The 27,356-nt window shown below is 39.2% G+C and overlaps 1 protein-coding gene across 1 annotated transcript; it reads left to right on the top strand.

Moving 5' to 3' along the window:
- Positions 1-309: 309 nt before the first annotated feature.
- On the top strand, positions 310-26,780 carry LOC134629545 (integrin alpha-M-like). Its single transcript, XM_063476963.1, has 31 exons — positions 310-358; positions 4,606-4,732; positions 5,722-5,804; positions 5,898-5,983; positions 6,064-6,178; positions 6,351-6,481; positions 6,584-6,726; positions 6,871-7,021; positions 7,190-7,325; positions 7,417-7,490; positions 7,764-7,881; positions 8,073-8,215; positions 9,108-9,254; positions 9,341-9,538; positions 12,695-12,825; positions 13,441-13,595; positions 13,683-13,849; positions 14,013-14,129; positions 14,276-14,346; positions 14,429-14,570; positions 20,438-20,533; positions 20,700-20,779; positions 20,858-20,938; positions 21,045-21,120; positions 22,111-22,218; positions 22,296-22,337; positions 23,644-23,769; positions 23,859-23,966; positions 24,046-24,087; positions 24,188-24,298; positions 24,422-26,780. The coding sequence occupies exons 1-31, from the start codon at positions 310-312 to the stop codon at positions 24,716-24,718; spliced, it is 3,651 nt and encodes a 1,216-aa protein (XP_063333033.1). The 3' UTR covers positions 24,719-26,780.
- The last annotated feature ends 576 nt before the right edge of the window (positions 26,781-27,356 follow it).

A 27,356-nucleotide genomic window follows, 5' to 3' on the forward strand; every position in this document is an offset into this window, starting at 1 on the left:
GGAGCGCTTGTGAAAACATTTAGATCTAATTTATGAGGGGTCCGGGGTCCTAGCTGATCAATCAAGAGCTATTTCTGCTTTTTTCTAACTTTTTTCCCTTCAATAAAACTTTCACATTTCCTTTTAAAGAAGTGAGAAGTGAAGGATTTAAGGAATTGCCCAAAAAAAAAAGAGGAAGCTAGAAGCAAACATTGAGCGCACTGTCGTGAGAAATTTGTCTCTACCACCTGTTACGGAAACGCCCTTCACAGGAAGTAAAGCATAGGCACATGCTTGAAGAAACTTCAGCAGCAGTCTTAGACTTGAAAGATGCACTGGCGACAGCACGTCTATCTGCTCACCTTCGTGGTGATTGTTGGTAAGTTTGAAAATGATTGAATTTATTGTCATTTCTGAGATAGAGTTCATCTGCGGACAGGCATGGCTACTTTGTATATTTTTATTATAGTATTTTTAGAAGTCTAAATTTTCATTTTGATGAAAGAAAAATGTTCTGGTGTTGAAAAACTAAAAAACAAATCAGGAAATCCTCACAGGAAGAGTGTTTAGAACAGGAGCATGCTAGACACACTTTGAATTTATGCAGCTTTATGTGGATTTACAACTTAACAATAAAGATTTAATTGAATTTCCGGTTTCATTGGTTGAGTTATGTTTGCTTCAGTTGTGGTGAGCTGTAGAAAAGCTCATCCAAACCATCCGCCCAACCAGAGGGCTGAATACAGTAGATTCAGTGCATGAACGCTGGGGGCTGCACGTGTTTTAATGTTACATTGACGGACTGTTCAAAGACCCTTCAGCTACATTATGTTCACCGTTTAACTGCTGTTTGGTGCTGAGCAGATCCAGGTGTGTACAGCTGTTTAAGGTTCTGTGTCTTTAAAGCCAAAACAAGGAGCTGAAAGGTGCAAAAATGTATATTTTTTTAAATAAGTCATCACAGTTTGGGACTTTATTTAATTCCTCTTTCATTTTTTATATTATTATTATTATTAAATTTCACTTCAGTTTTGCTAGTTTCCAGATGTGTTTCCTCATTTCATTTTAGTCAGTATGGTTTAAAAATGTTTAGTTTGAGCCCTGCGACAGATCTGGGTGTAGCTGAGACAGGCTTCAGCACGGCACCCTGTAAACCTGAAATGCTTTCTCATGCTTTTTGTTTTCACACATTTGGGGGCACTAAAAAAGAACAAAGCCGGTATTTCCTGTAATATTACCTGTGGGTTTTTTTTTTTTATCCGACTCAATTGATTTTCAGAACATTTGGGTGCAGTTAAGCTAAGCTGCAACTGGAAACTTTAGACTATAGATGAAACTTTCAGTTCAAGTGAAACCATTGTGGAAGTGTCATAAGAATTGTGGCAAGGAGAGCTGCCAATAGGAAATAAATACGAAAGAAAACCAAGTGAAAATTAGCCAAAAATTTTGTGAATTATTATGATTTTATTTATAGACGACTATGACTCAGTCCCGTAATAATACAGTGACATGAAATCACAAAATTAAAGCGATGGAGCAAAAAAAATTAAATAAATAAATAAATAAATAAATGCAGCACTGGGTAGGCCTTACCTCGCAAAGAGCACAGTGTAAAGACTCACACTCAGTTTAACCCCCGCCCCTCCCCCCCATCTGTTTTCTGACGCTGTTATCTCGTCTTTTGACACGTTTGAAAACTGACAAAAACAAAACTAGATACATTTCCTGTGCACTTTTTTTAAATCTTATTTTAAGTAGTTACACAATGTTGCTTCAGTTAGCTTGTTTTTCTACTTTCTACACTTTCAATATCTATTTCAGCTCAACATTTGGTTTTATTTACTATACTAATCTTACTTTCTGCATCTTTAAGTTCATGCAAATAATTTTCATGCTTAATGGTTAATTAATTTACTACTCATCTACAGAAATGAAAAAATAGACAAAAGAAAACTTGTGACTATATGGGAATTGATAAGAAATTTGTGATCTGGATTCCATTATCAATATGACTCATTGATTGTCCCTGGGTTCTCATTGGCTCAGTTTTGAGAGTTGCTAAGCAGCAATAAAGAAGTTACATTAATGCGTTCATGCTGTGGTTCAAATGTTTGTGCATGTTTGTTGAGGTAGTTCCCGTCTTTGTTGTGATCAGTGTTGGAGTTATTACTCATAAAATGAATTATTACACAGAATACTTTTTTTCAAAGTAATGCAGCATGTTACTTAATTACTCCCAGGAAAAAGTAATTTGCTGTACTACTCGTTACATTACTTTCATGTTACTCTGTAAAATATCTGAAACTCTGTCCCATAATCACTATTTAACAATATAAACTTGAGGCTACAGCCGCACACACCAACACAAATCCCTAATGACGACACACATTTCTAAGATCTTTCTCTTAGTAGAACAAAGCTAAAAACAGAAAGAAAACATGAAAACCAGCACAAAAGAATCACCATGGTGATTCTGCTTTAGAAACATGAACAGGTAGAAAGGGAGGCTGGAGCCTGACTGCTCATCTGCTTGTTACCTGTTGAAGTTCAGGGTCTAGCTGTCCGATCCCAGAGTGAAAGACCCCAGCTTTCACTCTGGGGTCTTGGCTAGCTTAGCGTTAGCATGCTGTCTTTTCTTGTGTTAGCAGCATAATGCGGTTGGTTCTGTCCTCGACACAGTTTTCCACATTACCATTTATCTCGTCCAATTGTGCAATAAAAATAATATAGATGCTCATATCCACATTCTAGACAGCCTCACTATTTTCTTCCTCTGACAGCTGAAGTGAAATCAGCTGCCGATAAGTGGGACCATAGGCAGGCAGAGTGCCTATGGTCCCACTAGTCCCATTCCTTGGACAAGTCCAAGGAATGGGACTACTGGGAACCAGTTTTCTGCAAAAGCCTACCCCGACTTGTGACACTGATGTGCTACGCTTCTAATTTTGCCTCAGTTATACAACTATTTTTATCTTGTGTTGCTGAACGTGGTCAAAGTTGTGAATGGGTTTCCCAGTTGATTGGGCGTATTTTTGCAGCTTGTCAAAGTTCTTATTATTTCTTTTACATTTGCCTCTGCTTGTATTTGCTAAGCAGCACATCCTGTCTTTACTTGCACTGACACACATCTGCACAGTCGAGCACCTGAATGACGGTTTCACTCCAAGATTTGAAATAAGGTTAACAACAGTGGCAGAAAGCTGAATGAGGTTTTTTTTCTGCTGTGATCTCAAAGGGGGAAGCCCACGAGGTGTATAAAGTCTTTAATGTTGCCATGGTGAGCTGTGCAAAATATAAATTGCCTGAAGTGTGTCACTATCACCTCTTACGTCTGCAGACTTCTAATGCAATAAAGAGGAGTTTAAAAGAAGTGAGCTCATCAGACATCTTAATTTCACCTGTTTCACATCAGTTTCCTGTCAAAGTTCTTGTGGTTTGAGTTGCATTGTGGGTAAATGCCAGGTTTTGACAAGGGAGGAGCTTGTGTGAAATGACAAAGATGGTATCTCTCATCCTCCTTCTGAACTGTGTCTATTAAGTACTAACTCTTCTCCGTGCAGTATCTGTGCTCATTTTTGAAACTGGTTCCCAACATTTTTAATTAAAAAAACCCCAACCCTGGTACCAGTGCCAAAAATAGAAGTAACTATTCTGTGGATAAGATAAGAAGCAGGAGAAGAAGGGCGACTGCACTTAATTCACCAGTGTTTGGCAGAGATTTTCTCTGCGTGTCAGCTGTGATGTTGACGATGAAGCCTCGAGCAGGGCGTTTTTCAAATTGTTCGTGTTTGAAAACTGGATGTTACCAGAAAGGGACAGACTGGGTGGGTGTGACTGTGAAAGTGCAGCAGTGAACTCACCCTCATTCTTCTTCTTTTGGACTTTTAGAATTGACCACATGTTTTATTCTATATAACCCAAAAGGAACTGATGAGCTTGTAAACCTATTAGGACAGTGTTTACTGTCATCTCACCAGTGGCCATTATTAAAAAGAATGCGAGCTTCAGGTGCTGTCACCTTGGCTTCATTTTTCCGACCTAGAATTTCTGTCCTTTTATATTTTTATGCTTCTCTCTCTGACAGAAACTGTTTAAATGGCCAGCAGGAAGTGACTCCTCTAAACTGCACACACGAGTCTGCTTCTAACTGCCCTCATCTTCCTTGATCCCAGCTTTAATACTTTCCTGATGAGTCGTTGTTCTTCAATCATTTTGTGAAACTTGTGTTCCCAATTAGGGCCCAGAAACACATTCAGAAAGTGAAGTACACAATAATACCCATGCATTCACTTCTTTTGCAGCTAGATCCATACTACATAATGTTATCCTGGTATCTCTCCCTCAATTGTCACTAAAAAAACAAACAAAACTTAAATGGATAAAAAGGACGTAAAGCTGACTCTCTGATCTCTATCCTACTAATGAACACATGCTGTTGGGTAGTTTTTTTTGGGACGTATCCCTACAAACTATACTTAGTGCAACTTCAGGATTTGTCTCTGATGTTTAATATATAATATTAAAACTTCAGTATTTGTATTCTTCTTAAATTCAGATATTTTGGTAGTACCAGTGACCTGTTTCCAGTTGGTAGAACTTTTGATCATATTTTTCTCCTTTTCTCAGCTTCAACCATCCCTGCCTGTTTGGCTTTTAACATCAAAATGACAGAGCCTATGAAACACGAGGGCGAACCAGCTGATTTCTATGGATACAAGGTGCTACAGTACAAGTCTGGTGATGGTAACAAAAGGTACGTTCGCTGAAATTAAAATGAATATGTGAGATGATTCCAGTTTAGCATTTGTAAGCCTCCTGTGATGGGTTGTGGTTTTGACTTGAGCATTGAATACTGCTGTGACTAATCTAACGCGCTGCTTAAAACAGCAAATGCATCTTCTTTTAGTTAAAACTCTGTTGCTGCATTTCAAACCCAAATGTTCAGAGTAATTAGAGAAATGAAAAGTTTCTTATAAACATTTCAGTTTCTGGGACATTTCTTTCAGTGTTTTATTAACCGTCGTTTTAGAAAAGCTAAGCCGTGACACAAAGAGCAGCTGGTTATTTACTATGGCTGTGGTATCACTGCTAGAAGTGTTCAGAGTGATGCTCTGCTTGTTAACAAAAGTCTTTCAGGTGAATTCCAGTCATGCTGATGCTCTTTCAAAGTGTGTATTCACTCACCAGAAGCTTCATGGAAGACAAGATTATCGACTAATTATTGCATTTAAAAATCAGCAGCTGCAGAGTTAAATAAAAAACAAAATAGCAACACTTGTAGCTGCTTTCATTTTACTGAAAACAGTCATATTAACTGAAAATGTTTAAGGTGGCTTAAGGAGCACAATAATACACATAGCATGCCATCAAAATATTAAAGTTAATGGCTTTAACTGAAAATCAAAGCTGGGGTGTCACACTCATTTAATTCAAGGGACACATAGAACCCAGTTTGATCCAAGTGATCTGGAAAACTACAACATTTTTTTCTATTATTCAAACATTTTGTATAGATCTGCCAGGACTTTGAACCTTTCCTGTAATGATTTTTTCTTTTAAAAAGTTTAAATTTTATGCTTCGTGAAGTCATCCAGAGGGCCGTTGTGACCCTTGGGCTCCATGTTTCACACCCTTGTGTTTCAATTGGTTGCTTTTTAGCAGCTGTTGGGGGATCTTACAGTGACCTTGTCTTAGCTTGAGTGTCTGAATATATTAATTAATTAGTGTTATCATTTTCCACAGGATAGTTGTCACTGCACCTCTCAGGCTAAATGGATCTGGAGGAATTTACCAACCTTACCAAAACAAGTGGTTCAACCCTTCTGGTATCAACTGAATATTACACAATTTATAACTCTATTAAAATATAGAAATAGATTACTGTAAAAGTTTGTGTATTTTATAATAAAATGTTTCAGTTGCAGAGGGCCTGCAGTCAAACACAACAGCAGTCAAACATCTTGGCTTGTCGATCGCTGCAGATTCCTCCGGCTCCAGGTTCACTGTGAGTAAATCACTCTCTCTCCTCCTCACTATGAGCAAAACAAATGCAGAGCTTTATTTAACTTTTATGCTCTGATTTAGGTTTGCAGTCCAGGTTTGGTGCATGAATGCAATGAGAACTCCTATCTGAACAGTATTTGTTATGAGCTCTCTGATCAACTCCGGGAAATCTCCTCTTTCAAACCTGCGTATCAAGGTAAAGTGTTCCTCCATGTTTATTTTAGTAAATTTAAGGAGCTTTAGTAAAAAAAAGTATGTTTTTAAAATGCGGTCCTCCATGTTCATGTCGTGACTAAATTATTTTATTTTTTAAATAAATTTTATGATATTTGGATACAGACTTTTAAAATTTTTTATTATTTTCCCAGAATGCACCAAAAAGACAGTGGACCTCGTCTTTCTGTTCGATGGATCAGCGAGTATGACTGAAAGAGAATTCAACAAGAATAAAGATTTTATTGTGGAGATAATGGACAGCCTGAAGAACACATCGATCAAGGTCACTGCACTACTGCAACATTTAAGCATTCACAGCTTTTATTTGTTAAGATACATTTACTGTTTAGTGTCATATCTAACTAATTTATGTTTGGGTTTTTAGTATGCAGCAGTTCAGTTCTCCAAAACCTTCAACAAAGTGTTTGACTTCAACGACTATGAGGCTGGCCGTGCTATCGATAAACTTATGAAAGAAAAGCATTTAAAAAGTCTCACCAACACACACGGAGCCCTCGAATTTATTTTGTAAGTTCAGTTACAATAAAAGACAAAAGGCTCAACACAACTGTGACATTATTTGCATCTTAAGTTTGTTGATTTAGTGTTAATGTGTTCATGTTCAGAACTTGGTTTATTGTGTTACAAAAGTTGTTTTTACTTTTGTTTCAGTAATGATATCTTTGACAACAAAGCTGCAGGCGCCTCTCCTGATGCAACTAAAGTTCTGATTCTAATCACAGACGGAGATCCCTCTGATCCAGACAGAAATGGGATAATTAAAAAATATGATGAGAAAAATATAATTCGTCTTGTTATTGGGGTAATGTCATATATCATGTCTCCTCTTTCTTCTGTTTAGTGGCTCCTTTTGATGTATTTAATTTTTACTGTTGTGGGTCAGAACAAGTCTAATGTGTAGAACTGATCTTTTTCTTATGCTGATGTCAGACTTGGAACTCCATGTTTTAAAGCTGTATTCTGGTTTCAGATCAAGGATGCAAAGCTGGATAAATTTAGGCTCATCGCTTCAGAACCAAAAGACAAAAATGCCTTCAAAATAGAGAATTATGATGGACTCACAGGAGTGCTGGAGAATTTTCAGAAAAAGATCTTTGTTGTGGAAGGTGGCGTCTAATTTCATTCCCCAAATCAAATATTTATGTTATCTTCCACATGTGCAGCTGTAACGTGTACTCCCTGATGATCCATATTTAGGTTCCAAAGTGGCTCGAGCAGGAAACCTGACTGATGAAATGTCTCAGAGTGGATTCAGCGCTGTTTTCAACAAGGTGAGCAAAATATATCTGAGCACCTTAAACTCATCTGAAGATCAGAGTAAAGGTTTAGAAACCACACAACATGAACTGAAGCTGAACTCCTGAACGGCTTTATCCATGCAAAATTTAGCACTTCAGCATCCTTACAACTTAATTTTTGCTGCTGAATAACTGGAAAAATGAGTCCAGCTGCAGCAGGTCAGATGACACAGTTGATCTTCCACTTCTTTTTCTAACCATACCTGGGATTTCTGTTTCATTACACCTGCACATTCCTGTTTATAGGAAACACTGATTCTGGGTTCAGTGGGAACAAACAGCTGGCGTGGTTCTCTCCAAGAACATCGAGATAAAATGGAAAAACTAATTGAGGATCAAGAAATGGAGATGGACTCCTACATGGGTAAACTTTCTTGACATATTATCTGATGTTTCTTTCTTTAAAATAAGATTTCATTATTTGGCTCAACACTTGAACAAATGAACTCTGGAAGCTTCCAGTCTAAATCATTTTTAATATCTTCCAAGTACAACAAATACACGTATTAGGTTTTCAAATAAAAACATGCTGCATGTTATATTTGACTCTTGCAGGATATTCTGTCTCTGTTGGAGAGAGGGGTGGTGTTTCTTTGTATTTCACGGGTGCACCCCGGTTTCAGCACACAGGACAGGTCGTACTTTTCAAACAAAACAGCAACAACTGGGTCACAGAACAAAGAATAACTGGAGACCAGGTCGGTAACTTATATGGTGATTTTTTTTTTCATTGCGCTCTGAACAGAATTAAATGTGCTTTGTTCAGCATGTGCAAACGTCAGTTTGCTTTGGAAGTCGTTGTGTCTCCATGTCAAAATGATACCTGAATGTAGTTTTGCCTTGAAAGAAATGCAAATTTTCTTGATCAAATCTACTGTTATTTCTATTTTAAAGCACTTCTATGTGTAGATCATCAATTCACATTAACAAATATAGAAAGGTGCTATATTATAAAGCAAAGACTGTAAATAAAAATTAATGAACCCCAAGACAGCCCTGTATGATTAAACACTTGATTGGACTCTAATAACAGGAACAGACCTCTAGTAGACTAGTTGAGATAAAATAAGACAGAAAATAAGAGCATGGAGAGAAACCACAAATGTCAAACATTACAAAACACAAGCTAAAGGAGAGCGAAGACAGAAGTCACCAAGTTGCAGTAGTGATGTCGTACAGGGACTGAAAAGATGGGAGTGAAAGAAATATGAAGTGCATCATCAGCTGCACCAGTAGTCTGAGTCTAAAAATGATGATAGCGTTCAATATTTGCAACTTTCCAGACTTGTGCAAAGGCAAATAAACTCTGTGGCTACACAGAGGAAACCAAAGAACTTGTTTGATTTAGTAAAGGATTACACTTACTTTGCAGGCGTACATGTCGGTTTCTGGAAATGTTTTTAGGGATTCTTGTTTTTGTCAGCATGATTATTTTATTTTATGAAATCATATTTTCTGTGCAGTAATGTTGTGTTCTGTGTACATGAAGCATTTTCCCTGTATTGATGATTTGTGAGTCACATTTTTTGGATATCCTTAAAAGATATAAACTAAATTAAAACTGAACTAATGATATAACTAACTTGTCAGATCGGTTCCTACTTCGGCGCCGAGCTGTGTTCGGTGGATATTAACTCAGACGGTGACACTGATTTCCTGCTGGTGGGAGCGCCAACGTTTTACCAGCCTCAGGAGAAGAAAGAAGGTCAGATCTACATCTACACTCTGACTGATGAGGTGAGCCACCACTTTGTGAGATTACAGTGTGACACTCAATGCTTTTGTGATCAAGATCAATGAACTAATCTCCACTTTTCTCATAGCTGCAGCTGAAAAGTGAACTGAATGTGACGGGACCATCCATGGGTAGATTTGGCACCACCATATCCAGCCTTGCAGACCTGAATGGAGATGGACTCCGAGACGTTGCTGTCGGAGCTCCGCTTGAGGATGATAACAGAGGTGCTGTGTATATCTACCTTGGAGACAGACATAGAGGGATACGCAGCACTTTCAGCCAGGTGAGAGACGAACATGGAAACCACAGTAACCATGAACAGCAATGGGTTTGGAACAAGTGAAATAATTTTCAGTAATTTTGAATTTACTTTTAAAAACATTTTTCTGTCTCAGTCTTAACACCTACATAAGTTCAGCAACAGCATCAGAGGAACTTATACAACTTATAAAACTGTATATATGTATAGATGGACATAGCCACTGTGACATCACTCTAAATTAAGCTGAGAAAAGTCAAAATATCAACGTAACATGAGTGACTTTTTAAGTTTCTCAGTCTTTGACTTTACTAAAATCAACATATTTAGCTGACTTTTCTTGTTCATCTAATAACAATATTCCTCTGAATAAATTTTAAACTTAAAAAAAGGAGAAATTTTTGTTTTTGCCATTATAACGTTTGACAGATTACTTATTTCCTGTTTGGCTTTTTTGGGGGGCACAAGTTTGTACAAATGGGAGCATCGTGTAAAGAAAGATGTCTGCTGTAAAAAAAAAAAAAAAAAAAAAAGGAAAAAACAGAGGGCCAGATCAGAAATGTTCTTGCTAACCTGACAGGAATGTTGTAATTAGGTGAAGAAAAATATTCAAGTGTCTGGATGTAAACCTCAGTGAACTCAATAATAGTCAAAAGTTGCTATAAAGCTATAGAATCAACTTCAACTTTATTTGTGTAGCACATTTAAAACAGCTACAGATGACCAAAGTGCTTTACAGGTTCAGCCAGTGAAAACAGCGGGGAAAATAGAAATAATAGAGTACACTAAAATAAAAATAAAATAAAATAAAATAATGTAAACTACAATAAAACAGAAAAACCGGGTGTTAACTCGAGCTGAAAGCCAGGGAAACAGGTGAGTTTTGTTTTGTCGCCATCTTAGTGCTGTAATCTGCTGAGTCAACTGACATTAAAATCTTTTAAGGTACAGCTGGCCATGAATCCCACGATTTTAAGTATTATTTCAAGTAACAAAAAAAAACTTTAACAGCACAAATCTCCAGCAAGTCAGCTCAATCTCTGAGCAGTGTTTACTTTTAACGGAATAGTATTTTATTGTATAATTTAATACACTTTACATAATTTTGTATTACTGTAATTGTTTTCTTCATTTGAATATAGTACACGTGTAGCATTCATTTCATTGTTTACTAACTAACAACAACAACAAACTTTATTTATATAGCACATTTAAAACCAGTGGTGTACCAAAATGCTTAACATACAAGAGGGGGAGATGAAGTAACAGGGGAGGATCAAGGCTGTGGCAAAGTACCAACATGCTAGCATGTTAGATGGCATTAAAAACACAGAAGTAAAAGAAATGCATATAAAAGCATAAAAGAACAATATATGTAAAGGATAAAACAGTCAAAAATTTTAAAAATGATTAAAAGTAGTTAATAATAATAATAATGGATTGGATTTATATAGCGCTTTTCAAGGCACCCAAAGCGCTTTACAATGCCATTATTCATTCACGCTCACATTCACACACTGGTGGAGGCAAGCTACGGTTGTAGCCACAGCTGCCCTGGGGCAGACTGACAGAGGCGAGGCTGCCATATCGTGCCATCGGCCCCTCTGGCCAACACCAGTAGGCGGTAGGGTAAAGTGTCTTGCCCAAGGACACAACAACCAGGACAGAGAGGCCGGGGATCGAACCGGCGACCTTCCGGTTACAGGTGCACGTCCCAACCCCCCTGAGCCACGGTCACCCCCTGAAAGAATGAACCGAAGATAGAAATAAGCATTAAACTAACTAACAAACAATCACTAACTGGTAGAAAAGGTGAGGCTAAATAAGTGGGTTTTTAACTGCAATTTGAAGGATTGAATGGAATCAGACTCGCGGATAGCGATGGGGAGGTTATTCCATAGATCGGGTGCAGCCAAGGCAAACGCTCGGTCACCTCTAGTCTTCAGCCGGGATCTCAGGTGTACCAAGAGTTCCTGGGAAGATGATCTTAGTACTCTAGTAGGGGTGTATAATCTAAGTAGCTCAATGAGGTAGCTTGGAGCTATATTGTTAATAATTCAGAAGGTGAGCAGCAGGATTTTGAATTGAATGCGATACTTTACGGGAAGCCAATGCAGGTCGGCAAGGACAGGGGTGATAGAGACACGCCGCCCACTACCAGTAAGGAGACGAGCAGCCGCGTTCTGAACAATTTGCAGTCTATGGAGAAGAGTAGAGTTCAGACCAAAGTAAAGGGAGTTGCAATAATCCAACCTAGATGTCATGAAGGTGTGGATAAGCTTTTCCAGGTCCCCATGCGGGACATAATGTCTGGCTTTGCTAATAAGACGCAATTGATAGAAGCAAGATTTGACAACAGCAGATGCTTGTTTGTCAAATTTTAAAGATGCTATCTAAAAACACACCCAGGTCATTAACAGTGTCGGTGAGGAAACTATCAAAGGAACCGAAGGCATCACAGAGTTGGCCACGGGGGATACTACTGTCAAACACGATGATTTCAGTTTTCCTGTCATTTAGGATAAGAGAGTTACCTGCGAGCCAATTTTTGACCTCGCGCAAGCACTCACGAAAACCGTGCAAAGACATAGCAGGATCATCAGATAATTCGAAATAGATCTGTATATCGTCAGCATAATAATTATGTGCAATGTTGTACTTCTCAAAGATTGCGCCTAAGGGGAACATATACAGTAAGAAGAGCAGGGGGTCGAGGACAGATCCTTGAGGCACGCCGCAGGAGACAGGTGCAGCAGAGGAGAAATAAGGGCTGAAATTGATCGAGAAAGACCTATTAGAAAGATATGACTTAAACCTTAAAACTTGAGCTCATAGATTTTGACTTTGAAATGATTGCTGATATTTGTGAAACTGTTGATCTCCAGAATTTAAAAAAACAAAACAAGTAAAACACAAAAACAGCCAACTGTCTGTGAGTAGAAAAGGCTTAGATAAAGGGCATCGAGGCGACTGTTGTTGTGATTTGATGCTGTATAAATATAATTAAATTAGAATAGAGAGGATGGAGGAGACTGGACAAAATGTCATGTGAAATCTACATCACAAAGAGTAGCATTTCTTATAAGACCTTTGTTAAATTTTAATGTAAATACACCGTTTTTCTCTACCAAACAAATATATGTGAAAACACTTTTTCAGTATTGAAATCTCTTATTTCAGAGAATCACAGGAGACAAAATAACACCTGGGATAAGATTCTTTGGACAGGCCATCGATGGGGGCGTCGGCATCAAAGAGGACGGCCTCCCAGATATTGTGATCGGATCACAAGGCGCTGCTGTTGTCTTAAGGTAGGGTTAGTGTGCTTAGTGTTAGGGTTACAGCTCCCTTTGCACAACTCTTGTGCTTTGAGTTTTAATTTGGGGGAAAAGCACAAACTTAAAGTTGTTGTTGTTGCAAATTGCTCCATAATTTGTAGATGCAGTTTTTTGCAGATTGGTGAACTTCTGCCCGTCATTACTTATGAGAAACTCGGCCTTTCTGAGATGTTTCTCTTTTACTGACTGGTTCCATATTAACCTAATGAGTTGCAAAATGTTCCTCCACATGTTTCCTTTTGTACCAATTACTTTTCCAGCCTGCTGTTTCTCCCACATCAATTTTTTAGATGTGTTGCTTCCATTGAATTTAAAATGAGCTAATATTTTTTTTCTAATATGGTAGACTTTCTCATTTTAAACATTTGATATGTTTTTATGTTCTGTTGTGAATAAAATATGGATTTACAAATTGATGCATTCTGTTGTTACATTTTATAAAGTGTCCCAAATTTTTCAGATTTGGTTTTGTATATAAAATAAAGAACTAATGTTGCTATACTGTATTATGTGCTGATATATAAAACCTTAGTATTGAAAGAGGGCATCATTTCTACTTTCTTATTACTGTTCTTAAATGTCTTTCAGCTCCAAGCCCGTCTTTAATGTGATGGCTCACCTATCTTTCCACCCTAAGGAGATAAGCACAGAGAAACTTGACTGTGTGGGTGCAGAAGGAAATTTACTTATGGTTACCTTAACAGCCTGTTTTGAAATGGAAGAAGCAACAAAGAGCAAACAAGGTAGGAGCCTCATCCAGTAAACCATTTAACAGCTGCTGACTGCACCCTGTGAATGCATTATTTTAATCCTGCTCTGTGGGTTTACAGGGACTGTGAGCTCTGGACTGAACATCACATACATGCTCGCCGTGGACCCAATGAGACAAAAACATCGAGGTTTCTTCAGTCAAACTGATACGAAAACCAGAAGTCTTACCTCTACCTATGAACTGAAAGATAAAATGACTTGCTTAAACTTCTCCATCTACATGCCTGTATGAAGCTGAATTCATAATATTTCCACATATTCTCAGTCTGATCAAAAACACCTATTGTCTATGCTGACCTTTGACAGCCTCTCTTAAAGAAACAAGAGTAATGCTAACTTTGATCCTAATCCTCGTGTTTATTGCTCCTCTTGTTGCTTTTGCTTTACAGAAATGTGTGATAGACACATTGTCACCCATCCGCATCAAATTAAACTTTTCTCAAGCTGACAGTGAGACTGCAAACATCATCCTGAACATGGACAGCAAAAAGCATTCTGCTGTTGAGGTACGTTCTACATACAACATCAATATTCACAATATTGACAAAGCAGGATTTACAATGTTTACCACATTCACCACCTCAGTTTACCATGTTTGTTAGGAAGGAAATATTTTTTGGCATCAAATAAACACAAGTTTTATTTTTCACAGGTTCCTTTTGAGAAACAATGTAGAAAAAATGACACTTGTATCGCTGAACTGGATGTCGATTTCGAATTCAAGTATGTATATCTACAAACATGCCTCAGATATGATACGATTAATGTCATATGTTTAATATTAGGTGTTGTTTGTCTCTCTCAGGACTCCGAAATTATTGGTGACAGAAAATAACTACTTCAATGTGACTATACATTTGAAAAATGATGGTGATGACTCATACAACACCAGCCTTATAATGTTCTATCCTCCAGGCCTCTCCTTCTCTAGGATGACTCTTATTGGGGTAACTATAAAGATACAATACAATACAATACAATACAGTTTTATTTATATAGCACATTTAAAAACCCAAAGGCACACCAAAGAGCTTCACAATAATACAAAGAATCATCATAAATCAATTAACAAGGAACAGATTGGGCATTAGCACAGACAGAAAGGAGGCACTAATAGACCAGAAGAGTTAAGTAAAATAAGTATAGAACCACAATTCAGAAGGAAGGTCAGTTCATGGATACAAAATATCAACTAAGAAGTTAAAAAAAAAAAAAAAAAAAAAAAAAACAGCAGTGAAATTAATTATAAGTTTAATAAAAGGCATTAACTGGTCAGGAAAGCCAGGTTAAATAAGTAAGCTTTCAATCTTGATTTGAAGGACTGGATAGAGTCTGGGGCACAAATAGAAGCGGGGAGGCTATTTCAAAGGTTGGGTGCAGCTGAAGCAAAGACACGATCGCCTCTGGTCTTCAGCCTAAACTTAGTTTGGGCCAGGAGTAATTGGCCTGATGATCTTAACGCTCGGCAAGGAGTGTACAGATTGAGAAGATCAGTGAGATAACTGGGTGCAATGTCATTCAGAGTTTTAAAAGTGAGTAGCAACATTTTTAACTGATATTTGATAGGTAAGCAATGTAAATCAACAAGAGCTGGAGTGATGGAATCAAATTTTCTAGCTCCACTGGGCATACACTGTGTGATTTTTGGCTCATTTGAGCCGATGTTTCACTCGTGCGACCGTTTTGGTAATCGGCCCGAGTTTCGCCTTCATTGTGCGTCGTGCATCGTGTAGTAGGCCTATACGTGGGGCTAGATAAGCGATTAACACCGATTAACACAGAAAATCAAACCTGTTTAAAATCCTGTCGGCCGTCGTGAGGGTGTCGCCGCAGCCTCTCACACTGCGCACGCGCAAACACAGAAATGTAAGTGAAAAGATGGAGCAGCACAGCAGTGCAGCGTTTGGTCTGGACACAAGCGATGGAGGCACAACTTGTAGAACTTTGGAAAGCTCATCTGAGCCTTTTCGATGTGGCCTCACAAAATTATCACGACCACAACAACCGTGAAGTTGGATGGACATTGCTTCTCAATCACAGCTGCCTGATCAGTGTTTTTCATTAGCGATTTAGCAAAGTTGATGGTGGTGGTGTGCGTGTCTGTGCGAGTGAAAGACAGAGAGGGAGAGCGAGCGACAGATTTTCTGTTATAACCTTCATGTTATGGACGCACAGTGTGAGCACTCAGGTCGCATCAGAGCATCGGGCCGTATAGTGTGAGACCCTGCATCGTGACCTACGAACTTCTAACCCCTGCGAGCAATGTTCCCTCTAAGCTGCGCACGTGCGCAATTGCGCACTGCTGGCACGGTCTCTGCGCACAGAAAATCTGTGTTGCGCACAAAAAAAAAATCTAACCTGAATTGAAATTAAAATTAATACTTTAACAATTCTGTTTTGCAGTGTTAGTCAGTAAGTGACTGGCTGCTATGGGATTAGAACGATGCCACCTTATCCCATAGTCCAGCCAATAATGCGATTCACATTCGTATATACGCAGCTAATCCAACGTCGTTGACAGGCTATGACAGCGTCCTTATGTGCCGACACCGGTGTTTTAGCTAGCAAAGCGGCGTGGCTGATGTGGAGTGAAGCCACGTTAATGACAACGTGTACAACCATTGGAGATGTGAGCAGGACAGACGGAACAACTGACGGAAAAAGTGTGGACTTTATACCAGTTTTTAAATTGTGTTGATAGGCCACGTAAAACCAGAGTTGTGATAAAAAAAATATATGCAGTGTTTGGTTTTCTTCCTGAATACTATCGTTGTTTATAATTACTGCGGGAAGAAACGGTAAAAACGGCGTTTTATAAGGAAAACGCTCGAAAGCACTCTCCACCTGTGAGCAAAAACAACCCCCCCTCTCTCTTTCCTATTCGTCCAAAAAAGTACCATGTCGACCAATCAAAAAATGGTATGGCAACGTGGCATCTAGTTGTTAAGAAACGGGGGGAAGTTTTAGGAGTGACGGCAGTGTTTTGAGATGTGAGAGATTTGAGACGTTTAGCGCAAATCTTGTGTAGTTAGTGTGTAGTTAGTGTGTAGTGTAGTCAATAGTTTTGTTGTGTGTGTCAGAACAATGAGGCTACTGCTGAATGTTACGGGTGTTACAGGAGTGATACATCTCCTGTTGTCAGGCCTGCAGGTATCAGGCTGTTGTTCTCCTTTATCTCATAGTGGACAGAAATAATTTTTTGAAGTGGCACAAATAATTTGTGTGGCATCAGATTTGATGCAGAACAGCTGATTGTTCTGTAAATAGTTTGAAATGTTTATTTAAAAATGCATTGGCTGCATTTAAAAAAAAAATAGCTGCAAAAAACTTTGTTTGCCAAACTGAGTTACTTTTTTGAGGAGTAACTATATAATTAATTGCCCAACATTGGTCATTATATACTGTATTTTGCAGACAGAGTTACAGGACTCTCTCCCAGACCACAGACTCATAGTCATAATACAAGTCAGAGCTTTATATATATATAAAAAGAAAGTTGTTTTCAAAATTGGAGTTCAAGTTATTTTTACTTCCAATAGTGTTAACATACTATACAGGCCAATGGCTAGATTTTTATTTTTTTATTTTTATTTTACATTTTCATTGTAAATGGGCTGAAGCAGTTTAAAAGTAGTCTAACATAAATTTAAATGCTGTGATTTGATTATTTTAATAAACCATGTAACTTGGATGGATTTGATGCTGGCGTGACCACAGCGCACACGTCTGATGTCGCTCACAGTGGTCCAAGGGACCGCTCAGGGAGCTTGTGTGTTCGCTCAGACACATGAAAAATTAGAGGGAACATTGCCTGTGAGTCAGTCGTGCAGTTTGAGCAGAAGCTGAATAACGCGACTGAAAAAATCGCACAGTGTATGCATTCTGAACAAGCTGTAGCCTTCGAGAGAGACGGATTGGAGACCACAGTAAAGAGAATTGCAATAGTCTGACCTGGAGGTCACAAAAGCGTGGATAAGTTTTTCGAGGTCCCTGCATGGTATATAATGCTTAGCTTTAGAAATCTGGTGTAATTGAAAGAAGCCAGATTTAACTACAGATGACACTTTCAAGCTTAAAGGAGATATCCAAATAGGCACCCGGGTTATTTATAGAATCAGAGAGAGAGTTAATAAGGGCGCCAGTAGGGCAACAAGCTGGTCTCGCAGTATCTTAGCTGTTCCCAGGACTGCGCTCTTCTGGACAGAGATCTCCGATGGAGCCACTCGCCTAGCTTGGGAGTCACCGCACCTAGTGCTCCGATTACCACGGGGACCACCGTTACCTTCACCCTCCACATCCTCTCGAGCTCTTCTCTGAGCCCTTGGTATTTCTCCAGCTTCTCGTGTTCCTTCTTCCTGATATTGCTGCCATTCGGAACCGCTACATCGATCACTACAGCCGTCTTCTCCTGTTTGCCTACCACCACTATGTCCGGTTGGTTAGCCACCACCATTTTGTCCGTCTGTATCTGGAAGTCCCACAGGATCTTAGCTCGGTCATTCTCCATCACCCTTGGGGGCATCTCCCACTTTGACCTCGGAACTTCCAGGCCATACTCGGCACAGATGTTTCTGTACACTATGCCGGCCACTTGGTTATGGCGTTCCATGTATGTCCTGCCTGCTAGCATCTTCCACCCTGCTGTTATGTGCTGGATTGTCTCTGGGGCATCTTTACACAGCCTGCACCTGGGGTCTTGCCTGGTGTGATAGACCCCAGCCTCTATGGATCTTGTACTCAGAGCTTGTTCTTGTGCTGCCATGATTAGTGCCTCTGTGCTGTCTTTCAGTCCAGCTTTGTCCAGCCACTGGTAGGATTTCTGGATATCAGCCACCTCCTCTATCTGCCGGTGGTACATACCGTGCAGGGGCCTGTCCTTCCATGATGGTTCCTCGCCTTCCTCCTCTTTCTTGGGTTTCTGCTGCCTGAGGTATTCACTGAGCACACGGTCGGTTGGGGCCATCTTCCCAATGTATTCTTCGATGTTCATTGTCTCATCCTGGACCGTGGTGCTGACACTCACCAGTCCCCGGCCCCCTTCCTTCCGCTTAGTGTACAGCCTCAGGGTGCTGGACTTGGGGTGAAACCCTCCATGCATGGTAAGGAGCTTTCTTGTCTTTATGTCAGTGGCTTCTATCTCCTCCTTTGGCCAACTTATTATACCAGCTGGGTACCTGATCACGGGCAGGGCGTAGGTGTTGATGGCCCGGATCTTGTTCTTACCGTTCAGCTGACTCCTCAGGACTTGCCTGACCCTCTGCAGGTACTTGGTGGTTGCAGCTTTCCTAGCTGCCTCTTCATGGTTCCCATTCGCCTGCGGGATCCCCAGGTACTTGTAACTGTCCTCTATGTCTGCAATGTTGCCTTCTGGTAGCTCGATCCCCTCAGTTCTGACTACCTTCCCTCTCTTTGTTGTCATCTGACTACACTTCTCCAGCCCGAATGACATCCCGATGTCATTGCTGTATATCCTGGTAGTGTGGATCAGTGAATCGATGTCTCGTTCACTCTTGGCATACAGCTTGATGTCATCCATGTACAGGAGGTGGCTGACAACCGCTCCGTTTCGTAGTCGGTATCCGTAGCCAGTCTTGTTAATGATCTCACTGAGGGGGTTCAGGTCTATGCAGAACAGCAGTGGGGACAGAGCATCTCCTTGGTAGATCCCGCACTTGATGGTGACTTGTGCTATGGGCTTGGAGTTGGCCTCTAGTGTTGTACGCCACATCCCCATTGAGTTCCTGATGAAGGCTCTTAGGGTCCTGTTGATCTTGTACAATTCTAGGCATTCCAGTATCCAGCTGTGGGGCATTGAGTCATAGGCCTTCTTGTAATCAATCCAGGCTGTGCACAGGTTGGTCAGTCTGGTCTTGCAGTCTCGGCTGACTGTTCTGTCTACCAGTAGCTGGTGTTTTGCGCCTCTGGTATTCTTGCCAATCCCTTTCTGTGCCCCGCTCATGTATTGACCCATGTGCCTGTTCATCTTAGCCGATATGATGCCTGACAGGAGCTTCCATGTAGTACTGAGGCAGGTTATTGGTCGGTAGTTGGATGGGACCGGTCCCTTCTTGGGGTCCTTGGGGATCAGGACCGTCCGACCTTCGGTTAGCCATTCCGGGTGTCTCTCGTCAACTAGCAGCTGGTTCATTTGTGCTGCCAGACGCTCGTGGAGTGCAGTCAGCCTCTTCAGCCAGTAGGCGTGAACCATGTCAGGCCCTGGTGCTGTCCAACTCTTTATACTGGAGACCCTTTCTTGGATATCTGCCACTGTGATGGTTACTGGACCCTGTTCAGGGAGGTCGCTATGGTCTGCCCTCAGATCCACTAGCCACTGAGCATTGCCGTTATGGGTTGCGTCCTTCTCCCATATGCTCTTCCAGTATTGCTCCGTCTCCAGCCTTGGTGGTGCTGTTCTCTTATTGTTCCCTTGCCACTGAGAGTACACCTTTGCTGGTTCTGTGGAGAACAGCTGGTTTATTCTCCTGCCTTCTATCTCTCTGGTGTACCTCCTCAAGCGGCTGGCCAAGGCTGTGAGTCTTTGCTTGGCAGTTTCCAAGGCCTCAGGTATGGACAGCTTGCTTTTTTTGTTTGTTTGTTTGATGTTTTTTTGAAAAAAAAAAAATATATGCGCCAACCTGTGCATGATGGTCAGGTTATAGAATGCCTCGGTGACCTCCACTATGCAGTATAACTTAACCTTCAAAAGTTTAAACTTAGTGTTACCTGCAGTGTATCAAATGAAATGTCACAGTAGGTGTAAAAACTTTTATTTTAGAGTCTCAGCTCATACCAACCATTTCTTTTCTTAAAACAGTATTCAAGATTAACAACGCATGACTGCCGGGATCAAGAAGAACGCAACAAAACCGTATGTGGTGTGAGCCAGCCTGTGTATCGCAGCAGATCCTCTGTGAGTCATAAAACATCCAGATACCATCCTAACAGACAGAAGTGAAGTTTCACAAATGACCAAGTGTCTGAAACTTCAGTCTTAGCTACCAGTTTCTCCTCCTTACATGTTTTCTCTTCATCTGTGAATCAGGCCTAACATCTTTTTCATTTCTTCCCACAAAAAGGCAACGTTTCAATCCTCCTTCCATGTCATGCATAATTATGAGTGGAATGACAGGATGTCCATGATAATTGAAGCAAAAAGGTACAACAATCTACTGCATAAACATTTCTCTAAAATATTTACTTTGATATTTACAAGAAATGTCTTTTTCACGCTCAGTGATAATCAAGACAGAAACAAGACCAGCACCCTCACCAAAAGCATTCCTGTGCAATTTGAAATTAAAATGATATTAACAGTGTAAGTATCACTATTCACATAAAATATTATCTGTATCCTTATGTTTAATCTATTTCTACAAGTCAGTAGTTGCATAACTGTATAAATGCTGCGGTCATCTTTTCAGGAATAAAGACAGCACTACCTATCTGAACTTCACCTCAGATGAGACTGAACCTAAAGAAATTACTATTACATACAGGGTAAGACACATGACGACTCTGTAACAAGAAACTATCCAACACAACTGGTGATCAATGATCTCACTGAATACTTTTCCTGTCAAGATGCAGTTTTAAAATGATAGTCACTGATAATTATTTATTAATGTGTTTTTATCCACTAACCAGTGAGGTAGTGACTAACTTTGTCATCCTGCTTTTATGTGGTGGGGGTCTGCAAGAAATATCAACAAACAATCATGAGTGACTTTTCATGGGGTCACTTGCTGTTTTGGGTCTCGCATCAGATGAATTACCCTCACCCAGGTGACCCACCTGCGGTTCATCAGGCCCAGACTCATGTATCAACAGCAATCCACCGATCAGCCTTCTTAATCCAAAGCCTCTTTGTGGCGTACTTTGCAGCTTCGCTCACGGCTTTGGGATGTGCTTTGGGAACTCTCAGCAACTGTCTTCCACACCTGTTCACATCACATTTCCTTAGCCAATAAGAATATTCTGGATAATCCTTATTTCTGACCCTTAGAATGAACAAAACTTCCAAAATTGACTTAATGTTTTATTCAGTGTGACACAAAATCAGATATTAGCCTATCAATGGGGTGTTTCCAGAGTTCAGGCCCGTTCGACCATAGACTGGTTTTATAGAGCCAGAAGTATTTTTATAACCCTGTGCAGCGCCCCCTGGAGGCCATTCAAAATAATGCAGGTTTAAGGAACTTTGTTGGCTTCACTTTTCAGACCTACAACCTACATCCACCTTTTATACTGTCTGTGGTTTAGACCAAGCCTCAAGTGGCCTTTAGAGGACTTGATGGCTTTCCTGTATTGATTTCATTTTTCAGCTGATCAATCAAAATTATTGATCATGTTCTTGCTAAACTAAACTATCTGGTTGTAACTGACTGATATGAGGCTGTTATCAGTATTTTCATCTGATTCTCATCAGAAAACTGAATATTTCCAGATGTATTTATTTAAAATGACCATTTTGTCTATGACCATTTACAGATAGATAACACTGGCTTTAAGGAGTTTCCTGCAAGCATCACCCTGGAATTCCCAACTGTACTGGAGCATAGCTTTGAAATGAAAAGCTATCAAATCATTGTCAAGGAGGTAATTTTGTGTCTGAACACTGCTGCTCCATATGAAAATATCAAACCTTAAAGCTTACCATACTTTTTCTCTTTAAGAACAAAACACAGTGCAGAGCCAATACTAACCACAAATTTAAGGTAAGTACAAGAGATTTAATAAAATATTGACATCTTGTAAAATTATTAATACCTTAAAAGGAAACTGTTGTGCTACTGTTTTTATTTATTCGTGCTTGGACTCTATTAGACTAACTTTACATGATGCACAGTTCAAAGTAATACTTATCTTATAAGTGACTTTGGAACAACCTCTCAATTCATCTTCCATCTAAAACAGTGGTTCCCAAACGTTTTTTGCTAGGCCCACCTTTGTTTTACAAGAAAAATGTTCGCGCGCCCCCACCACCTTTTTTCACGTCACGCTGTGCGCCACGTTATTGTTTACATGAGAAGAATTGCAGAATGGCAGATAGAGACAAAATACTGTTGCTGGTAATCTGACTATCTTCAGGTTTTACATGCTTACATACACACACGCAGTTCCTGGCCCTCCATTTACAAAGGCAGAGGCATCACGGTGTGATTATTTTACGTGTAGTTGTTTTTTTCCTGTGTAATAATTTTCAACATTGCTATCAATACATTTTTCAAAAAATGCCTCTCTGTGCAAAATGGGTTGAAAAACATAAACAACTGTAGGATACTGTTTGTCCGTGATTTGGACAGGGGGAATAAATCGTGGCAGGATCAGCCTGATATTATTTGTATCCCGCTGTAACTTTACTGTATAAAGAGCAAAATGTCAGGAGTAGTTATTCATTATAAGAAGTGTTTGTGAACTAAAAATCAAGAATGCGGGATACTGTTTGTCCGTGATTTGGAGAGCCCAGCGTGTGCTCCCGACGCAGGGAAAACCAATTCTGCAGGGGAGACCTACTTCGGTACTTGTGCAGGTGAAGCCAAAAGGAAGACATGCTTCACCATATTTTCTAGTCTTTGACTTGGAAGGAAGTTGGTTTGGAAACATATTCAGCGATGCTTCATCTCCTGCTTTGCGTTTGTGTGGAAGCCCCGTCAAAAACCTGTCAATTATGCTAGCAGTGTCCAAACGTTCTTTTTTTCTCTCTCTCTCTCTTTTCATACTGCCCCCCCCCGCAATGGCTCTGCGCCCCCCCAGGGGGCGGGCCCCACACTTTGTGAACCTCTGCTCTAAAACAAGAAGCTTTATCTAATTTTCTTTCCCTGAAACCAAGGGAACAGCAAACTGAGTGTTTAGAGAAGTTTGAACTCATGTATACTTCCAACTGTACTGATGTCATTTGAATCATCATATCAGTATCCACAGTTACTGCAGTATATTTATGACAGATTAAGAAGTAATGAAAAGATATAAAGATATAATATGTCTCAATTAAAAAAGAAAAAAATATTGGTTGTGTTACAGAACTGCTTACCAGAAAATAAGTGCGTGGCCATCGTCTGCAACACTTTCAATTTGAAGAACTATGCATCTGCTGAGTTTACACTGTCGGGAAAAGTCCACTTTAAAGACGCCGCACAACAGGCAGCCGTATGTACTAAATACACACAGAATAGATGTTACACATATATAAAAATTATAAATTAATTAATATTAATTAATCTGCTCTTACTTTACAGAATGTTGCTTTTCTGAAAAAATACACTGGAGACAGCAGAAAGATTAACTTTGTAAGTTCTGTGCATGTTGGCTATGACAAGGCTCGGTATGTGCTGAACAATCCAGAGGTATGTTTGATTTTGACCACAGCATGTTTCTGTCATTGCTTTTTCAGTAAACCTAATTTATTATATTTATTACCCACAGAATAAAGACAATTTGACACAATTCCCATTTCCAACAAAAAAGGTACCTTCAGTCTTCACATGAATAATTCAAACTATTTGCTAGATTAATGTTAAAAATGGTAAGGCACTAATTTGAAATCTTGTGTTTTCTCTGCCAACAGACTGAAGTTCGGGTTGATTTCTTTATCCTCCCAAATAAAATGCTGATCATTTCAACTGGAGCCGGTTTGGGACTCTTACTTCTGATCATAATCACAATCATCCTGTTTAAGGTGAGAGTTTATATTCAGCCTGAAGACTGTTATCTTTATATCAAGTTGTCTGAATCTCCATAACTGCATTGAGATCACCAAATTGCTGTTTGGTCTAATGATTCTCTTTGTGTCTGTCACAAGCTCGGTTGCTTCAAAAGGAAAAAGTTTGGAGAAGATGATCTTGAGGATGACATCACTGTAATACCGTTCCCTGCTTCAACTGTAGGGACTGATAATAAATCTGATAAATCTTCCAATGATAATCAAACGCAGGAAAAATCACCTCTCATCTCCTCTGCCCCCACTAATGAACAGATCAAGCAGTCAGGCACTGATAACAAATCTGATCAACCTTCTGAGGAAAATAAGGTTCATGATGACGGTGCTGCTGAAACAGAGGAGAAAAAGAATGAAGCTACTGTTACCATTAACGCATAAAGTCAAGGAGGATTTGGAATATATGGAACATTTGTTAGTCTGTTCTAATCCACTTAGTGACAGTTTAGCTTAGTTCACAGACTGGACACAAGTAGAAAATTGCTACAATTTTCAGTCGTTCTCTGTCCAAAGCTAGTAAAAATATATCTAGAAGCCCATATGATGAACAATATAATTAGTAAACAATTTCTCCTTTTTCGTGTCTTTTTTTTAACAGTGGTTCTTGCTATGATTTTTTTTCCTTATTAGTCGGACCATGACAAACTTATTTAGGGGTATGATATCTCCGGTCTACATCCCAGATGACCCCCATATTTTTTTATAGTCTTATTATTCTTCATGAATTGTAAACAAATAAGCCATAGTGTAAAACCTAAAGTGAACCAAAACATGAAACAAAAATGGTACTGGGAGGACAGAGATCAAAGATGGAACCAGTCCACTCTTAAATTCACCACAGGGAGAGATTAGATGCTCCCACTTACACAGACAACCACAACCGTATACCACTTAAAGAGTAGGAAACAGGAATTTGGCATAAAGAAAATCTAAATCTGGATGATTGGCTTTTCAGCATTGGTGTTGGATGTGCAAGCTGTCAGGTCCACAGGGCCTGATGCAGAGATGAAGGATTTTTAAATGAGTGCTGATAACAACCCAGGTGGCTCTTCTGCACTTTAACCCAGAGAAAGCTGCATCCATGTTTTAAAAAAAAAAAAAGTTCACATTTTGATTTGGCTGACTACAGAAGAATTTCCCACTTTGCCTCAGTGCATTGCCTTGGCTCAGTGGCATTTCTGGATTATGTTCACATGTGGTTTATTCTTTGGATGAGAAAGCTTTAACCTGCATTTCACAGTGATTTCTGTTAGGGCTCCTGAGCTCATACACTGATGCCAGAATCATGCCATGCAGCATATAGGTTTATGAGATTTACAAATCAGTGCATTCTGTTTCTATTTTGCACAATACTCTTACTTTTTCTGAATTAGGTTTTTACATCTCATGCAATAATTTTGGGTTCAGCTACATCAGTGAAAAATCAATGACACTGGACATGAAGCTGAATAAGCATCAGATGGATTGGCTTTCTACAAATGTTCAATAGTCACAGCACAGGAAAACATCAGCGAGTTTATAGACAGCTCCATGAAGGAGGCTGTTCATGCCAGACACAAGAGGCAAGCACGTCTGTTTAATATTCTGTTGAGATGTGACTAAAGATTCATACCTGTAGCAATCCATAGTTCATGCAGAAACCCAAGGTTTAATAATTATTGTTCATGTGACTGTTTAACACAACTTATTTAACACGCTTAATAATTCCTTCTCTGCTAATGTCAATAGCCTACCTTGTATTCCCCATTAATGCACATTATTTACATTTTGATACACTGTAATATTTTTAATAGTTACCAACTATATGAAAAGGCTTTGCTGCCTTCTGCACAGGTATTTATTCAAAAAGCACTTCAACTTGTATTATATCTGACTGTGTTTTTAATATGTTGGTTTTTGTAGAGTAATTAGAAAATGCAATGTGTAAATTTTGAATAATTGATTCTGATCTCACTAAATGAGTTAATGTGAGTGAGAAGATCTTTAGTTCGTTACAGACATGAAACATAAGTTTAGGTAGACAAAAGTGTTGATAATAAAAAGTTTACAGGCTGGATTGACAATAAACTTCATAAATTTGGGAGTTTAAATCTGAGATTACATCAGATGTTTAGAAATTGTGAATGGTTTCTTACTTTGCCAACATCAATTTTAAATGTAGAAAATGTAAATGAAATGTAGATATTAAAAGGTGGAAAACAACATGTTCCTTTAATTTCCCAAATATTTTTAGTCTGCTGTTGTTTGCATATTTATACTTTGTCTTGCTTTTTTTACACTGTTAATTTCCACTGAAATATATCCTAAGATCTGTGTACATGTGAACATAAATTATGACTTTTCTTTTTAAAACATTCTGTATCTTAGTAAAAGTGAAATAATGTTTGTAAGATGCACAAACCACCTTTGTATCTGCAAATGAATAAAGACAATTTTCCATGTCTTATATGCACTGACATGTCTCGAGTGTAAGACTGATTAAATCCTTAAACCACATAATTTTGGTAAAATATCTGGATATCTGGATATTTTTGGATACAGATATAAAAAACTCAAACTGTTTCCTTCTCTCGCTCTGTCCCCTGGTATTCTTCTGAACTTGGCCAACTCATGATATGATCATTTGTTCTACCTGCAGTTTTTTCTCCTACTCAGCTGTCTTCCTCTCTAACAGTTTTGAACTTCCTACAATAATTCAGCTGTCTTCTGTTATTAGTAATTAAAGTCATCATCGTGTAAACTTGACCCACTAATCTTGTTGAACTTTCACCCCCCCTCTCTTGGCTCATTGATAGTTAATATCGTACACTCCTCTCTTATCTCTGGTTCTGTTCTGTCCTCTCTTAAAACGGCAATAATAACTCCAGTTTTGAAAAAGATCGGTTCAGACCGTACCGATTTAAATAATTTCAGCCTAATTTCAAATTTGCCCTTCCGAGCCAAAACTCTCGAAAAAATAGTGGCTGTGCAGGTTCATATACACCTCACTGGAAATAACTTGTATGAACAGTTTCTTGTT

The sequence above is a fragment of the Pelmatolapia mariae genome, linkage group LG6, assembly GCF_036321145.2.
Source record: "Pelmatolapia mariae isolate MD_Pm_ZW linkage group LG6, Pm_UMD_F_2, whole genome shotgun sequence".
Classification (NCBI taxonomy): domain Eukaryota; kingdom Metazoa; phylum Chordata; class Actinopteri; order Cichliformes; family Cichlidae; genus Pelmatolapia; species Pelmatolapia mariae.

Bases quoted from the DNA above. Each gene is read 5' to 3' on its own strand.
- LOC134629545 (XM_063476963.1), top strand. From the start codon at position 310: ATGCACTGGCGACAGCACGTCTATCTGCTCACCTTCGTGGTGATTGTT. The intron at 9,255-9,340 runs GTGAGCCACCAC...CTTTTCTCATAG, and splicing joins TCTACACTCTGACTGATGAG to CTGCAGCTGAAAAGTGAACT. The intron at 9,539-12,694 runs GTGAGAGACGAA...CTCTTATTTCAG, and splicing joins TACGCAGCACTTTCAGCCAG to AGAATCACAGGAGACAAAAT.